This window comes from Hemitrygon akajei, chromosome 11 (genome assembly GCF_048418815.1).
Source record: "Hemitrygon akajei chromosome 11, sHemAka1.3, whole genome shotgun sequence".
Lineage (NCBI taxonomy): Eukaryota > Metazoa > Chordata > Chondrichthyes > Myliobatiformes > Dasyatidae > Hemitrygon > Hemitrygon akajei.
Window position 1 is genome coordinate 41805612 of NC_133134.1, and position 19056 is coordinate 41824667.

The window sequence follows — 19056 nt, forward strand, 5'->3', positions numbered from 1 at the left end:
TATCTGTAATTATCAAGAGGCATTTTAAAGTAAGTTCAAAGGCCACTGACTGTGAAAGGTTGTCAAGAAGCTTTGGAATAGTCTAAAGCAGAGCCTCAGAATACATTACTTGAGGTCTTGTTGCCACTCTTGTCCACTCCACATGTCACATCAATGCTGGTGAGTCAGGACCACAAGACCATAAGACATGTGAGCAGAATTAGGTCATTTGGCCCATCGAGTCTGCTGCCATTCAATCATGGCTGATCTTTTTCCCTCCTTAGCCCCATTCCCCAGTCTTCTCCCCGTAACCTTTGATGCCATGTCCAATCAAGAACCTATCAAGCTCTGCCTTAAATATATCTAATGACCTTGCTTCCACAACTGCTTGTGATAAATTCCACAAATTCACCACCTTCTGGAGAAATTATTTTAGCCTAGAGGAAAACCTACTGCAGTCTGCAAGAGAACTGCGACTTGGGAGAAGATTTGTTTTCCAACAAGACAATGACCCAAGCATAAATCTAAAGCTACACGTGAATGGCTCAAAAACAACAATGTTAGTGTCCTGGAGTGGCCAAGTCAGAGTACAGATGTCAATCCAATTGAGTATTCGTGGCTGGACTTGACAAGGTCTGTTCACTCATGACCACCATGCAATCTGACAGAGCTTGAGCAGTTTTGTAGAGAAGAATGGGGATAGATTGCAGTGTCCAGATGTGCAAAGCTGATAGAGAACTATCCATACAGACTCAAGACTGTAATTGCTGTCAAATATGCATCTACAAAATACTGATTTGAAGGGGATGGGTGATTATGTAATCAATTGTTTTGTGTTTAATAATTGTAATATATTTAGACCAATTTGTAGAATAATTTTTAAAGGCACTGTAAATCTCGCTTGATAGCAGTGTCCATAACATCTTCTGTCACCTTGCTGATGTTCATGGATTGGATGCTGGCATAGCTGATAATTGAAACCAACTGATATCCTTTTATAGATAAGTACCACATTGAAATAAATTCTAAACTACATTCTGATTTAATATTGTTTGTGATAATTTTAGAAGAATTTCTGGGCTCTGAAACTCTTGTTCGACAGCCTAAGCACGAAAGAGGACATTTTGCATCATTTCTGTGCCATTCTGAGCAACAATATTTATGTACACAGAAGCATGATGATTGATGTGTAAGTAAGATTTTTCCTCTGCAAGTCATAGATCTAGATGTTTGTCAACTCAACCTCTTTCTTAGATGGTCATGTTGAATAAAACTGTTGAACAGCAAAATCTGTTCTATGAGAGATGTACATTACTAAATACTATAAATATGGCATTGAATATTACTGATTTAGAATATTGATTCATTTACTTTAAAACTCTGTAATATCACTTGGGAAATAAAATCAACTGTGATAATATTATCTGCAATACGTCGCTGTAGCAATCACAATGATATCAAATGTAAAATTGGGTGCATAACAATTTGTGTATCCCATCCAGTCCTGATTAACATATTTGTCTATTTCTTGTTGATCTGAGTTAGAAATTAATTGTCTTCATTTCCAGGTGACTCCCTACTGATTGGCTTTACCATTTATGTGTAAGCCAATTTTCTTGAAACTCAATTCAGTTGAATTCCAAATCAATTAATTCTGCAAACTTAGAAACGTCACAAATTTTACCCTTTCCTTCCTCCGATTTGGTTTGGTATTATCAACAAACAAGTGTTAGCTCTATTTTCCTACTTCATTCCTTTTGTACCATCTCTCCCTCCCCCAATGTGAGCTTGTAGATGGCTAGTGTGAAGCCAGGCTGTCACATATATTTTAAACCTATCCAAATATTATTAAAATATTGACCCCTACCAGCCCCACCTAACCAACGTAACTCTGTCTTGCATGATTTGTTACAGTGCATGATCTTGACTTCCCCGTGCTAATGATTGAAACTGTATATAATACTATTTTGTACATTTAGTGAGCACGTCTGTGAATACATACGAGCTTTTATGTTTCAGACCTTTAACATGTAATCATTTTCAATATACGTACTACTTAATCGCCCAGTTATATGGTTAACACAACTCTTTCCCTTTTACTGTGAGTTGTTGCATTGTTCTTTATGCTTAGTGCTAAAGTATCTTGTGAAAAGCTTTTGTATCCTCATAAACACTGACCTTGAGGACCATTGATGAAATTCTCTCATCAAAATGTAATTGTAGTCCTGGTTACTGAGAATTTCATTTGAGATTGCATGCAAAACACTGATTATCTAATGAAAATCTCAGAGCAGGCAAATGAAGCTCAATTTGGATAGAATTGCCTTAGTAAAATTAAGCATTTTCAACAATTTGCAATCTCATTTGCTGTGAAGTCCTTTTGAGAGACATTCAATTTAATTCCTTTGCAGAAATTTATTGTTCCCCTTTAAAATATCCCACTGTTACTAGCAGCCTGACCTTAGTATTGTCAAGTTTACTTTCCCGTGATTGTTACTAAAACTGTTGTCAAAATTTCTTTGGAAACAGTATTTTTAAAGTGTGTTTCTTCTAACTTTTTTAGGGTTAAATGTCATGATGCCAACTATGTCTCTGACCTTGTGACCCTCTTTCTGTCCTTTAAACAAACTACTATCCAATCTCTGAGCATTCCTGTGCTTAATGTTCTTGTGGAGGCATGGCATGAGTGAGTATTTATCTTGTTTATAAAGACTGCATCATACATTAAAAGTAGCATCAAAAATCTATAAGTATTTGTTACAATGCTGTAGAACTTAATAGTCTACATGATTTTCAATGGTTAAAAATAAAGATGCTTCTCTTGAATTCAAGAGTTGGATGCATTAGTAATTCTTCTGAGGCCCCAAGTTTTAAATTCCACAATTAACTTATGGTTCCCTGCATTATAATTTCCTTCATGTGTAGAGTAATGGCCAACTCCATTTTGAACAACTAGTGAATATCAATTGATTCCCTGTCTATGTAAAATGTAATATTGGGCAAATGATTTCTTCTGGGCTGTATCCTTGTGAGAGTTTAGTGCCTTCAGGGTTTTTGAGAGGGTATGAACTTTTCATCCATATCTCATTTTTCAATGAGAAATACATTGAACACTCATTTTGTAGAGTCTCTACAAGTAAATCAGCCATATCTTTTCACATGAAATGATGGAATGGATTTGCCTCCATTTAGCCAAGCTACTTTGTTCTATTAGGGTCTGCTCCTCGCACTACAGTGATAACAGCCTTTTAACCCAAAGATGAACTGCTTCCAGATGGGCAGTGAAACAAGACTGACATTGTGGCCAGGGCATATGCAAATAACAGAAACCTGCAATTCCTCTTGAAAGCTGGTGCAGAGAACATTAATAATTTGCCTTTGCTTTAAGGCATCTTAGCAGCTCCTTTGATTTGCCTATTCAATATTTCGATTATGTATTTTATCCTGATTTTGATGCCTTGCAGTGTCCTTATACGTTGCTTTAATTCAAAGTTTAACTGTATCAACAGGGCATAAATGAATAAGTACAGCAATTCTCTGCTGAACAGTAAGATCCGTACTCCAGCCCATCAAGGGGATTGGGAATGGTTTTAAATATCATTGTACCAATAAGAAGATAGTCCTTCTGGCTCAAAACTTTTGAATGGAATAGCATTGATTGGCATAATGAGGCAGTGTAGGATAAATACAAAGGACCTGAAAGCAGTAAAGGGGCAAGTTGTACAAAGTACAACAAATATTGCTTGCAGGCAACCCTCGTATTGTGGCTATTTGGGTAACGGAAATTGGCCCTTGTAAAACCCAGAAATTGATATGAAATAAAATTTTCTCTCAGAATTTGGGGAGGGGGAATTAAGTGAGTAAACATCATTTTGTTCATCAACTTGCTTTTCTTGACATTTGCAGATAATGTGGATTTGTGTTACAGAAAATTGCAATACAGACTATTTTCTGTGAACACTAACAGTCTTTGGTAAACCCATTGTGGTAAAATATCCAGGGCCACTCATCTGTCTGTAGCAACATTGCTCTTGTAAATGAGTCAAATTTGAAATAACATCCACAGGAGGAATAATGTCCATTTGGCTATTGAAAATATGAATTGGGTTTTTATATGGACTGACAGACTCCAAAATATAATAAATATTTTGCACATATTTCAGAGCTTTCTGTCTGTGTCACTCACTGTTGTGCATACGACCTATAAAATGCTCCCAGAATTAATAAAATAACATTGATTAATCATTGTTAAATGATGAATTGGAAAGGATTACACAAAACCTATTTTAAATTAATACCAAAGTATTAGTATTTTTAGTACTTTAAATTAGTATTAACCTGTTTCTAATGTCCCACTTTACAGTGCAGATTATTTTCTAGCACAGTGTGCATGGGTCGATGATATGATTATTGTGTCTGTAACATGTTTGGAAGCTCACCCATAAAAGAAACTCCCAATTTTTGGGTGGAGTATTGAATACAAGTAATTTCTCCTCTGCATCAACTGCTCCCTAAGATAATGGTAACTCATCCAAGGTTAGATCCTGAAATGTCACCACGCAATTGTACCCTATGTAGTTTCTGTGTTGATGCCAGGTTTAAATGGAGAGTTGGAGAGTTAATAGAAGATGTATTATGGATCAGATTTATCTTTGTTCTGGGAAGAAATAGAGAGTTTTTGAATATTTAGCCACAGTAATTTTCAATGTTGTTGACATTGGCTATGCAAATTAATTTTTAAAACCATCTTGTGAGGGATAAAATGTATATTTAATATGGTACATATCAGTAAATATCAATGATTGCTTCTTTCTCATCCCAAATGAAATGCAACTCTCTTGGATAGAAATTTTCAGGTTACAAGTCTCCTGTATTGCCTGTCAAATTGAGACTTCATTGTTCAAACAGCTAAGACTGAAAGGGCACTTTTGTCCATAAAAAAAAATAACTTGCAATCTAACATGGTGGTGGTGGTTGGCATTCTTCTGTCTTGAAGGACAATAAGTGATGATGATCATCATCACAGGCCTGGGAGAAGGTATGGGGATCCTGAGATGCCCAGTCATCCAGATTCCCCTCTCCGCATCACCAGTGTAGTCCAAAGGAAAGCTTATGAAGCAATGCATTTGGCATCAGCTTGGCTACAGGGGCTGCAGGAAGGATGTTCAATGATGTCCAGCCACCCCAGGGGCTCCACTGCAAATTTGCTGTCGGGGTTTACTCCCGTAGCCTTTGTCTCTCCTGAGGATGCCCACAAGGCAATAGGGCTATTTACCCATAGCTGGGGATCTGGTTCACAAGCAACAGGGCATGTCCAGACACTAGTGGGCCTGTGCACTATGTGAGTTTATGTGTGTTGCCAGCGAGGAGACACTACATGGGGCTTGTTGTAGAAGCTGTATACTAATATGGTACGCAGTATATCCCATAAAATGCTGTTTTCACTTCTAATATGTATCATTGCCTTGCTAACACTACAGCTGTAAACTGTTTCAAAGCATCAGTAACACCATGTATTCTATAATGACACCTTGTCTCAACCTTATACTTAAATTCTCTTGCCTTATTGAACCGATATGCTGTTTGGGCTCTTGTGTGATACATGAAGATTGTACATTAATTTTCAAGGACTAAAGATGTGTTTAGTTGCTTACAAATGTCCAGGGCTGCATCTAAGTAAGTAACTTCTTTTCCAGTCTCTCAGGAAATTAATGCTAGGTTGGTACTATAGCTATTGTGCACAGTATTCAGAACAAACATTGCATCCAGGAGTCCCAGTAGACATTTTTTTATGCCAGAATTTTATATTGAATGTCATCACTTGTTACAGCCTAAATCTTCTAGTTTACTCAGTTTCAAATTGTGGCTCTGATTTTTTCACAGATTCAAAACAATGGAATGTCTATGGATACAATCTCTTCACAGTTTTCTACAGGATAAGGTATGGTCTGTATTTAAAATTGAAATTGCAGTGTTAACTAAATGCAAATAATTTTCACGTCTGGCTATTAGATGGTAAAGAGTATCTCAGTGTCTGTACTACAGAACAGTGGAATTTCTGGCTTTCTATGACAGCTTTGATGGTTAAGTGCAATATTTATCATGCATTTTTTCCCACTTTTCAGGTTGTTCCAGCCATGGAAATGGTGAATACTGCACAATTTATTGAATTACGAAATAAACTAAACAGGATACTTTGAATATAAGTATGCCCTGGAAACTATTCAAGTAATAAACAATGGGTTACCATGGAAATGCACCTTTTTATACTATAATGAAAATTCCTCCAACGTCATTACATATTTACATATTGTGATGACTTTTACAGTTAATCTGCATCATCATATAACCATGGAAACATGGCATAAATAGAAAACCTACAATTTTTACAAATGAGCCACTTTTGATATTTTTCATGTTCATAACATAGTGTTTTTTAATAGTGTTTTATTAAAAAACTTTTAAGATATCGGCATCAAGGGTTTCTATAAGCAAAGCTAATTTATCCCTATTTTTGTTTAGTTGCCATGTTTACATTGTGCTCCAGAAGTCAGTAGTGTTTGGCAGGAGGTGATGGGGAATAATCAAGGTGTAATTTATTAAGATGATGGTGTAGGGAGAAGAAGTAGGATCCAGAGACTGTCTTATAAATATATTTATTTTTGATTTCTAGAGAAGAGACCTTAGAAAGAACAGTGCAAGTGTAAGTTTGTATCTCAAACGAAGGGAAGACTAAATCTGCTGTCCTTAAAATAGAAATTAACATTGTAGTTTAACAAAGACTACCTTTCTACTTTTGCTTATTTGTGTAATTTTTGTTTCTTGTTCTTGTGAGGGTTAGTTGCACAGAAATGCAGCTGTCCTTGTACAACTCTCCATCACAAATGAGATTTTTAAAAAAAAGATGGCAAACTCAATCTCCAAGTAATAATTAATAAGTCAGACTCAAAATGCACGTTACTTACCAAAAGCGCCATTGATGCCAGATGGAATTGCATAAGTGCTCAATAGAATAGACTCCTAATTGTCCCAATTAAAAAGAATTAAATGTTGCTGTTATACAGACCTGTACTTGAAGGATTGTCTCCAAATGCATTTCTGACACTGTAGAAAACAAAATCTTTGTTAATGACAAAGTAAATCAAACTTGGGTAAAACTTAATGGATATTCTTAATTATTGATGTTCGGCTATGCCCAGCTCTTTATCTGATCTAAAACAACTCTTAATCCAATCCCAACTCTTAAGTACAGTACAGAGAGTGTTCTCTTATAGGAGATATTTAATAATGGCCACTGTCTACTCTAGAGTAAACATCAGATAAATGGGGGGTATTAGTGGCCTGCCATGTTATATCCCTTAAACAGTATCAGCAAAACACGTTATCTGCTTATTAATTCATTGATGTTTGTGTGAACTTGCTGTCCTTAAATTGATTGCCATATTGTCTTCGTTACAACAAAAGTTATACAACAAAACATTACTAATTGTAAAATTATTTTGGCACATCATAATTGATGTGAAAGTCCTGTATAAATCCAAGCCTTATTTATTCAACATCTTTTGTTTCATTGTGTTTGACATTTTGTTGTGTGGAAATAACAAATTATTGTGGTAGATTTGTTATTTCTTTAGATGAAAGTAAATATTCATTAAATAAATTTGTACTTGCTGGAATTATAATACAGAATTCTCTAGTAATTAAAATATTTTTATGCTGCAAATTCAAGTTTAATTATCATTCAGCTGAACAATACAGCATTCCTTTGGGGCCAAGGTGCCAATCATAGTCACACAAAAAAAAACATATATATAGCCCAAGTACCTGAGGGACATGTCCCACAGATTGATGGTGCAGTTCCCAGTGGTGCACTAACAAACACACAAAATCCAGCCTGTCATTCCAGCGATCGAGCACCTGGAGGGCAGCACCAATGCGAGAAGCCAGCCTCCAACCAAGTGTGGACGCCACGCTACACAGCCTCTGGCATCTCCCCTCCTGGACTGCATCAACAGGCAAGCCTGTGGCTTGAGACCTTGTCCTTACTACAGCTGGGGCCACGCAGTTCCCCCACTGTCTGTCACACCACCAACAAGGGAAACAGGCCTTGCAGCATCTTATTATCAATATCCAACCGACTCCTGCAATCGCAAGAGAAATGTCCAAGACAATCAGCCACGGTTACACTGTACACAGCCTTTCTGCAGCAACTTGTTGCAGGCAGTAACACGATCTGCAGCCAGTCCAGCACCTCTGCCAACAAGCAGCTCACTGATGGGGTAGATCTGCAGTATCTGATGTCTTTGGAATCCAGCATTATCTTGTGATCATTAAGAAAAAGATATTTAACCAAAGAAAAAAACACCTTTGGTTGGCCCCTGAGAGGCTGCTGCATCCAAACATTGCACCATCTTACCGGAAATAATGCCTCTTTTGCTGAATGATAATTGTACTGCTATAGCAACACTTTTGTACTGTGGTTTGCTTATGTATTTCCAGCTTTCCATCTAGTACTTCTTAACAAACCTATTTCCATTAACGTAATTTGATGTTCTACTATCTGAAAACAAAGTACTGAGACTTCCGTGAATCATTTTATGGAAGTTTTGTACATGGAGCATAGTGCAAGTTTTTGAGTGCATTTCATTTGTATATTTGTTTAAGCTTGTGTTCAATATCATTTCGTAAATAAGGGATTTTATGTGATGCAAATTCTTCTAAAAAAGAGTGAAATTTTTAATCTCTAGGAAATATCTTTTTAAGGTCATTTGAATCTTGTAAATTCTACTGTATTTTTACATAACATGAAAATTTTGTAGTTTCTGGCAGACAGGTCTGTGAAATGTGAAGCAACTGCTCTTTGGGCTTTATACTTTTTTTTGACATTACTGTAGCAAAAGCCCAAGCCTGTTTGCAATGAAAAAAAACTTGATGTCAAAAAAAGTTTAACTCAAAGTTAAAATGTTTGCAACTAATATCAATGTACTTACTTCCAATTTTTTAAAAGAAAGTCTTGTATATTCTTCTAGAGGTTGTGTATCGTTCATGTTTTTTTTATAATCACTTAAATAAATCTTTAAATTCAGTATAAAGCATATTCTGCTCATTGCATGTGCACAATACTCTTTTTGTGGGGTGTTGCTGTTAATGTTCTAGATTCCAAAATAAGGCAATATTTGTAGTGGAAGTGCTTCATTGTAGAAATAAAATAATATAGGGTTAAATGCAAACACATTCCATTTTTTCATGCAGCCCATATTCTGCACACCAGGGCACAACACTATCATGAAAACAAGATCAGTCCTTAAATTGGTCTTTATTTTATACATCTGTGATCAAGAGTGTAAATACTGAATTATAGTGCTATAAGGAATAATGTGTAGGTAGTGCTCAAAACTAGATCCAGTGTATATTTCGTTACTGTTGATTTATAACATTGGCAGATTTTAGAGCAGCTAAATTCTCAAATGTATACGTTTATATGCAACAAATTTATTAACTGCTGACTTAATTATATTTTCTGCTCAATAGAATACAGAATCCTTAAATATTTGTAAATCTAGTTCCAAAAGGATGGGATGAATTGTGAAATAGAACAACAAAGAAATATAGAATACTGGGAAAATACATCTGGAGAACAAAAAGGATGAAAGTAATGTTCAGACTGTTTTCTGGGCTAGTAGCTGTTGCTCACTTTATGCAAGCTCCCCAATTTACTCTCTTCAGTTTATGCTTGTTAATGGATAGGAAAGGGTAAGTTAGAGCAGAAATAGAAAATCCAATCAATGAGTCCTAACTTCAGAACTTGGAATGATAATGGGGTCTAGTGAATGACATGTTAACCGAGGGGATAGTGTAATGCTGAACCAGGAAGGAAGGAACCATTTGTTGCCGTCTTTATTGTGATGTATAATTGGACTAGCGAAGGGGTGATGAACCATTTATGAGAGAGTATGCCCAAATTGGCGAGATTCCTCTTGAAAAAAATAATAATTTATCGTATGGCATGATAAATTTGAGCTCAGATTATCAACAATTAGTAACAATTATGGACATTTTAAGGAAAATGGAAATAAATCCTTGTGGTAAACTATGTGTATACCTGTCTGGACATGCCCCTCTGCTGACTGATCCTGTGGCTCCTCCCATAGACCCCTGTATAAAGGCGATTGGAAGCACTGCTCCTCCCTCAGTCTCCAAGATGTTGTGGTCACTTTTGCAGCTAATAAAAGCCTGTCGTTTGCCTCCCGTCTCCGAGAGTTATTGATGGTGCATCAATCCTATTGCTTATTTACATGTATTCATTATTTTACTATTAAAAGTATAACAGAGAAAGATTGATTAAATTAAGAATTTTAGAAAGCCTGTTTAAAAGTTACTCATCTTTCAAAATCACAATTGATAAATTAACAACATTTCTAAATAATATGTTATTGTAAATGCTTTCTATCCAAATCCAGGTCTGCGTGTATTTCAAAATGTATCATCCAACATCATGTGTTGTCGCAACCATCTAGCTGATGCTGAGCCAGAGCGAGACATTTCCTTTGAAAACATTTCACTGCTTTCAGGTCTAAGCACCAGAGTTTAAGAATGCATTAGATGCTTCCCCAGGCACACTTTTAACAAGGCCCATGCCAAGTGCCACCTCTTAAGTACTCAGGGAGGCTGGCAGGCATAAAAAAGACGGTGTCAGACAGAAAATGATGTCAATGAATATGTAGTTGCTGTTCCTCTGCACCTTGTGGCAGATCGGGCGGCAACCTTTGCCATTTCCTTAACATTTGTTTTTTACGAGGTCGAGTTGGATGGAAAGCGTGCAAGGTGCCAGTCAGATTCGAACCCCGGGACAACACGCCTCAAAGTCTGCCATTACCACTGGTCGGTAATGAAAATGTAGAACACATGCGCATATATTTTCAAAGGTATTCCGGATTAGTTCCAGAAACAGGGACGCCCATCTTAATAAGTGCTATTGTAAATAAATTGCAATCTAAAATTGCATTTACAACATCAAAGGATTAAAAGTGTTAAGGAGAATGAGGAAATATTTATGTGTAACTTCTCAGTTGCTCCACTATAGCTTCTGGACAATATTGTACATAGTTTTAAAAGTATTGTGCTAGCTGCCCTATACAGTTTGAATGTTATTTTAACATATAACTTTGCTTTATATTTAATTAGATTGACAGTGACCAGATTTTAGCTAATCATTACCAGATTAACTTCTGTTTAAAATTTCACTGTTAACCTCACTTTTAATATTATCTGCCTCATATGCATGTGGCTCATTTTACCCACTTGTGAGTGGTATTTTGTTTTGAACAGTGTAGTTATTAAGATAATACTATTCTAAATGTATGTATGAGTTTTACAGTTCTTTGATCCAACAAATGGGGAAATGGGATGGTGGATATGATAGAATTAAAACATGGGGTATGGTTTTTGTTGCAGATAGTCTGACCACTGGGCTCAAAGATTCCCTCAGACCAAGGCAACTTTGGTAACAGTTTCTGCCTCCACTGCTAACAGCATGATAGACCACACAGTTTACTCAAAATAATTCGTTCTCAAACTGTACTGAAGAACATGTAGAATTTTAATTCTGCCCATTGTAAAATATCACCTGATGTAAGGCCACATGTAATTTTTCTTTGATGGCTTTTCCCTCTCGAGCTGATACTGGAAAAAATTTAGTAGAAAATCCGAGTGGAAATGCTTTGTGTGCACCTTGTATAGCAGCTGAGGTGGAACAGCTACCTTCTCTCCTGTTCTGCCAATCTGTTTATACCCTTGGATCACAGTGAGTTTGGTTCTGTGTTTTACTTTAATAACAAAACTAGAACTGTGAAGGGAGCACAGGACTGCACTACCATCGAAATGACTTGTGAATGCAACTGCGTTGAGGAATAGTATCAACCTAGTTACAATGGTTAGATAAACCCCGCCAGTTCATGGGGATAGGGGTGAGGTATGTTACTGTAACAATCAATACCTAAACCACTGGTATCCCTCTGAATCCTGTTAGTGGTACTTACTGGGTGTGTGGCCCTCAGGCCTATCACAGCTGCCAGGAGTACACTTTAAAAATGGGGTCTTTGGCCTGAATCAAAGCCATGGAGAGGTTGTTGTTATTTGATCTCTGTAATACCATAGATGTACTACTACCTACTCTCTTTCTACTTCCTACTGTCGGACTGCTGTCAAAAGACTATGGAGTCTGAGTATTTCTGAATTGTAGTGTTTCTGTTCTGGGGACCTGCCAGTCTGGCTCATGGAAGTATTAACATGGCCTCAGTGCTGCTGGAGAAATTGGCAAATGATACAACCCTCAGTGCTATATGACAACAAGCCAGATCATCAATGACATTACTGTCAAAATACTGGTAATCCACACTGTAGCCCTTCAAAATTGACAAAAGCACTAGACTTTAGCTGTCTAAGAGAGGAGGTCCTTGTGCCATTATTAGCCAGGTGTATTCCATGTACATTATTGATATACTTGACAACATCACCATTTTAGCTGTGCTTACCCAGCTAGAAGCTGATCAGATTAGGAAGACTAGGCAGGAGTTACATGGGACTCCATCTTCACCATGGAGACCCTTTACCTGGTTTCACTCTTTACTTCCGTGCTATTTGTAACATTCATTTTAATCTGTTGTCTCAGATTACTCTACAGAGTTATGGCCCACAGAGTAGCTGCCTCCATCATCATCAGCCAGCTGTCCCTGATGAAACTGTCTTGGAGTCTCAGAGACTCTGTGCTATTAAAGTTAAGAAAGATTTGTGTTGTCACAAGACAAAAAGAGGGAGTGTGAAAGTTGTGGTGAAGCAAGAGTTAACGTATTATCCAGGCAAGGATAGAGTGTAGACAACCTAGGCACGCAAGGCCTTTGAAAAGAATAGCCTCCCTTTGTACACCAGGGGTCTGCAGATGAGGTAAGTGATCTGAGGTGCACACACCAACTAAAGGACATTTGCTTTACTAACTTAAGAGTATCAGCTGTTGTCAGTTTGTAGTTTCTATTGGCTTTAACACCGATGTTGTGAATGTTGATTGTACTTGCAAGTAAGGAATTCAAACATACCCATTTTACCAAATGGTCAATGTCTGTAACTGCTAGTCAATTCTGAATTTTAAAAATGACATTTCCCTTTTTAGAATTTAGAAGAGTGTGGGTGACAGGGACCATGCTGTTCTTGTGCACAAGTGAAATATAAACTGGTTGAATTGTAGGAGTGCGTGTGTTCTAGGTCCAGTCATTTTATTATTGGCGTCAATAATACCCTATGTGATTTATACAAAATCCAAAACTTGTGCACAGTTTACTCCACCCATCAAAATGTTTTCAGCAATTAAATCAGTAGTCCTTAAAGGAATCACTAAAGATTGGTTGGGTGGGGGGAGGAAACTAGCTTTATAACGGTTCCAGTTCTGGCTGTTGCTTGTGCTCCTAAGCTTCTGAGATCAAAATGTGGAACTGATACTTCAGCGATTCAAATCTTTTATTTGACTCCTTTTTAAAAAAAATTGCTGCTTGTGGGTACAAATCATAAATTAAGACAGAATGGAGTTACTTGGGTAATCTCTTATCAATCAGATTTAGTGACCAGTGCTGTTGGTGACTGAGTCTGATTTTATGCACGTAACTATCTCTCATTTATCGAATTTTCTCTGAAGAATTGCCCTGCTTTTAAATGGAAGCTGTTTGTTTATTTTTAGAGAACTCAATTTGCAGCAAATAAGTGCTGTGCGTCATACCCTCCCCATTTCCAATGCAAGGGCTTACACATTATTAGCAATAATTACCACTTAAAGCAGCTGAATCTTCAAACTGATTTTTTAAAAGCATGGTCTTGACTTGTGTCATTAATTTCATTATAACCATCTGCTTCTACCATCATTAACTTGTTTACATCTCAGCTCCTTAATGGAGTTATTCACTTGCTCAATGGCCATTTGTTCGTTGCTACTGGTTCAGCAACAGCAGATTTCTATAAACTAAGACTTTGTAGATATCTGCATTCGGCCCGCGTATATCTTAACACAAAATATAATAAACATAAATACATAGGACGACTTGTATACATGGATTGTATGTCCATAAAGTAGAAATGGGCCAAAGGTGGGTTACTGGATCCTTAAAACCAATTCCTTTGGGCAGATGAGGCTCGTCAGCCAAGGTTGACAGCTTATCTAGGAAGAGAAAAGCCCTGATCTCATAACCTCTGCTGCCTTGTGGCTACACCCACTCATGGGGAAGGCTTTGTGAGTAAACACCGAGGAAGGATCCAGAGCTGGAGTTCCTGAGGCAGTCCTAAGTTGAGTTCAACGCTGACGGGCAATTCCTGCGACACTGCTGGTGTCAAACTGTATCGGTCTCTGCCGTTCCTTTGGATTCATCAGCTGCATGGTGAGGTGTAGCCTGCTACGTGGGCAACAGGTTGCTCTCCCCATCGTACTGCCCTGTCTTTCATATCACATAGATAAGTTGGCACGCAAAATCCATGGCCAGGCCCGACCATTGGAGGGCCTTATCATGTCCATAAAGTGACACTAGGCACAGGAGTGTCTGCACAGAAGGTGACTGATGGGAAATGATAAAGGAGTGATGGTTGGGGGTGTGTTAGTGGGTGGAGGTGTTGATCAGCCTTACTGCTTGGGGAAGGTAACTATTTTTGAGTCTGGTAGTCCTGGTATGGATGCTATGTAGCCTCCTTCCTGATAGTGGGACAAACAGTCCATGAGCAGGGTGGGTAGAATCCTTCATGAAGTTACTGGCCCTTTTCTGGCACCTTTCTGCATGTACAATGCCTATAAAAAGTATTCCCCCCACCCCCAGAAATTTTCATGTTTTGTTGTTTTACAATATTGAAACACGAGGGATTTAATTTGGCTTTTTTGACACGGATCGACAGAAAAAGTCTCTTTCAGGTCAAGGAGAATACAGATCTCTACAAAGTGATCTAAATTAATTACAAATATAAAGTGCAACATAATTGATTGAATAATTATTCGCCCCCTTCAAATCAGTATTTAGTAGATGCATCTTTGGCAGCAAATTACAGCCTTGAGTCTGTGTGGATAGGTCTCTATATCAGCTTTGCACATCAGGACAGTGCATTTTTTCCCCCATTCTTTACAAAACTTCCCAAGCTCTGTCAGATTACATGGGGATCATGAGTGAACAGCCCTTTTCAAGTCTAGCCACAAATTCTCAATTGGATTGACGTCTAGACTCTGACTTGGCCACACCAGGACATTAACTTTGTTGTTTTTGAGTCATTCCTGTGTAACTTTGGATTTATGCTTGAGCTCATTGTCTTACTGGAAAACAAATCTTCTCCCAAGTCGCAGTTCTCTTGAAGACTGCATCAGGTTTTCCTCCAGGATTTCCCTGTACTTTGCTGCATTCATTTTACCCTCTACACAAGCCTTCCAAGGCCTGCTGCAGTAATGCATCTCCATAGCATGATGCAGCCACCACCATGCTTCACGGTAAGGATGGTGTGTTTTTGATAATGTGCGGTGTTTGGTTTGATGGTCAAAAAACCTATCTTGGTTACATCAGTCCTTAGAATCTTTTTCCAGCTGACTTCAGAGACTTCCTCATATCTTCTGGCAAACTCTAGACAAGATTTCATGTGAGTTTTTTTCAACAGTGGCTTTCTCTTTGCCACTCTCCCATTAAGCTACAACTGGTGAAGCACCCGGGCAACAGTTGTATGTGAGGCTCACCCATCTCAGCCACTGAAGCTTGTTACTGCTTCAAAGTTGTCACAGTTCTCTTGGTGGCCTCCCTCACTAGTCCTCTTCTTGTATGGTCACTCAGTTTTTGAGGACGGCCTGCTCTAGGCAGATTTACAGCTGTGCCATATTCTTTCCATTTCTTGATGATTGACTCAGCGGTACTCCAGGGGATATTCAGTGATTTGGTAATTTTCTTGTTCAAATCTCCTGACTTGTGCTTTTCTATAACATTTTCGCGGAGTTGCTTGGAGTGTTCTTTTATCTTAATGGTGTAGTTTTTGCCAGGATACTGTCTCACCAGTAATTGGACCTTCCAGATACAGCTGTATTTTTTACTGCAAGTAATTGAAACACCTTGACTGCACACAGGTCACCAAAAACAGATTTCCATTTAACTAATTCTGCGGCTTCTAAAACCAGTTGACTGCACCAGTGATGATTTGGAGTGTCATATTAAGGGGGGGGGGGAGGAGAATACTTATGCAAGCAATTTTTTTGTGTTTTATATTACTAATCACTTTGTAGAGATCTGTTGTCACTTCAACACAAAGGAGTCCTTCTGTTGAATAGTGTCAAAAAAGCAAAATTAAATCCACTGTGATTCGATGTTGTAAAACAATAAAACATGAAAACTTCCAGGGGTGAATATTTTTTATAGGCACTGTATGTCCTTGATGCTGGGTAGGCTGGAGCTGGTGATACATTGGGCAGTTTTGTCTACATGTCGTAGGGTCTTCCTGTCCATTGTAGTGCTGTTAGCATACCATGCAATACTATAGCTTGTTAAGATGCTCTCTGCTACACATCTGTAGAAGGGCATGAGTATCATTGTGCATAGTCCAGCCTCCTCAGAAAGTAGAAGCGTTGGTAATCTTTCCTGATTGTGCAGAGTGTATTCTTGGACCATGAGAGGTTGTGCGAGATGTGCACTCTCTGGAGTTTGAAACGGCTGCCAGTGGAAGGAAGGGTGTGAGTTCTTCTGAAGTCATTACCATTTCCTTTGTCTTGTTGAAATTGAGGAAGAGGTTATTTGCCTGGCACCAGGCCTCAATCTCTTCCACCTCCCTGAAGACAGTCTCATCGTTGTTGGTGATGAGCCATCCACCACAGTCAAGTCATCAGCAAACTTGACAATGTGATTATTGAATGTTTGGCCATGCGTTTTTGTGAGAGCAGAGTGTACAGCATGAAGTACATCACCATGCATTCATAAAGTGTCCTTGTAAGCAAAGGATTATTACCCAAGTACATTCACCATCTCTTTCAGTAATATTAATCTTTGAAAACCACCCCTTCACTTATTGGGTGGCTAAATTATTCTAAAAAGATACCTCAGTCTTACAGCTATCATCAGACTAACTGGATGCAAACAGAATTACTAGGTGGAGATCTGTCTGGGAAAGCCAAGCATCAGACCATATGTTTACCTACTATAATAATCCATCAAACTGATTATACTGTATTTAATTCCAAATGTTTTAGAAGCAATAATTCATTAATCAATTGGAATCATACTTTAGACTTGCTGGAAGGGTCCCATCAGTAGTGATGAACCTTGAAACCACTCATGAGCAGGGCTATCAGTCCTCCGTGACTGAAAGGTTAATCTCCGGGATAGTGTTACAAGCTAAGCAGCATTAGAAAATGTAGGAGTGACGATAGACATTGTTAGTTATCACTGGATATGAAAAAATCTTTGATTGACAAAGATTGCATTCAATTATGAGTCTATCAATTTCCAGTTTGAGTGAGTATCAATGTGTTGTAAGGGAGGTCACATCAGTGACAGCATGGAGAAAGGGTGGCCAGAGGTGGGAGATCATGTGGCATCTCCCATGTCCAACCACAGCTGGCTGTCCAATCAACAAAGCCTTACATCTTGACCTTGCAGTGGACAGTAAATTCCATATGGTGTCTCCAATAATAATACTTCCACACCTGTACTTATTTAATCAGGAATGAAGAATTCAATGGAGCAGCTAATAAAGATAATACTTACCATTACTTTTTATTGCATCTACCTTAACTCAAGATAATGGATTAATTGCTGATTCCATCCAGTTTTTTTTTCAGTAGCGTATTAGCTTGAACTTCTACACAATAACTTATGTCAAATAAAAAGAGAAATTACTGGAAACAGACAGAACCTGTGGGAAGAGAAACAGTTAACTTTTCAGGTCTGGGATTCTGTTGAAAGAAAAAGAAGTTAGTTTTCAGAAGATGGAGAAGGTTATACAGAAACAAGGGACTAATGCCAATAGTGCAAATCAACACAGGTTAATGAGCGCAGTTGTCTTCTGTGCCTGTCTGTAATGTATTGAACTGAGCCAAAATTGAGATAGAAACAGAAACAAGTTATCAAATGTTAGAGATTTTAATATTGTGTCCTGAAGGCAGCAATGGAATGGAATGGAAGATGACTTTCGTTCCCCACGTTTTCATTGGGCCTCATTGTAGCAATGTGGGGAACAAAGCCTACTTATAGGTCATATTGCATGATTTTGGGATGGGGTTCTCAAAATAGACAAATAAAAGCTTGCATGTCTGTACAATGCATTTTACAAACTTTTGACTTGGGTGCTTTATTTCCAATAATTATTTGTAGTCACTGTTGTAATGTAGAAGTTAATTTCCCCAATCGCATACACACAGCAACTTAGTAGACACCAGGATTTTATTTATTTATGTGTTCTATTAAGGCCCATCAATTGACTAAGACTCCTATATTCTTTGCCAGTAGTTTTCTTTGTCAAAGTACTCATTACTAAACCCAAAGATGTATTAATTTTTTTCTTAACTACTACATTTACCTTGTGGAAAGTTGTTTTTCAGACTTGTAGAGTGAACTCATTTATCTGGTGTTTATGCATCTGGGATTCTCATGAACTCCACAGAAATCTCTTTAAGAATTTCTGAGAACTGACTGGCCCTTGAAAGTTCTGTTGACCGTAATAAAACGCCATTAGGTTAAAGAACAGCAGAATGCAGCAAATAAGCTGAATTCTATTGACGCTACTAATTCTGTTGACATTTAGAATTAAGTGATTTTAGTTCAAGCCATAGCCCAGCCCTGGACAGGCTGTGCTCAGTCTATGCATGATGTAGGGAAGATTTTTTTTGTTTTTTAATGAAAATAAGGTCAGTAAATTTTATTCCAAGTGTTAAGTAAAATAAGTATGTAAAGACTTTTTTTTAGCTTATGTACAGTACACAAGGGCAGTATATATATAGGCTGATGAACAGTGACATCCTCCCTGAAGATTTGGTTCTTCATAGTGAGTACAGTCATTTATTTCATTTATTTTTGCTGTATTGTAATTTAA

The 19056-nt window shown here is 37.8% G+C and overlaps 1 protein-coding gene across 6 annotated transcripts in view; it reads left to right on the top strand.

Moving 5' to 3' along the window:
* The window catches only part of LOC140735527 (uncharacterized), a 119935-nt gene extending 110864 nt beyond the window's left edge, over positions 1-9071 (top strand). For all 6 annotated transcript variants that reach the window (XM_073060707.1, XM_073060709.1, XM_073060708.1 and 3 more), the window contains 4 exons: positions 1047-1168; positions 2543-2665; positions 5863-5920; positions 6105-9071. In XM_073060707.1, coding sequence (XP_072916808.1) covers positions 1047-1168; positions 2543-2665; positions 5863-5920; positions 6105-6179 — 378 coding nt within the window. In that variant the 3' untranslated portion in view covers positions 6180-9071. The remainder of the gene's footprint in view (positions 1-1046; positions 1169-2542; positions 2666-5862; positions 5921-6104) is intronic.
* Positions 9072-19056: the final 9985 nt, after the last annotated feature.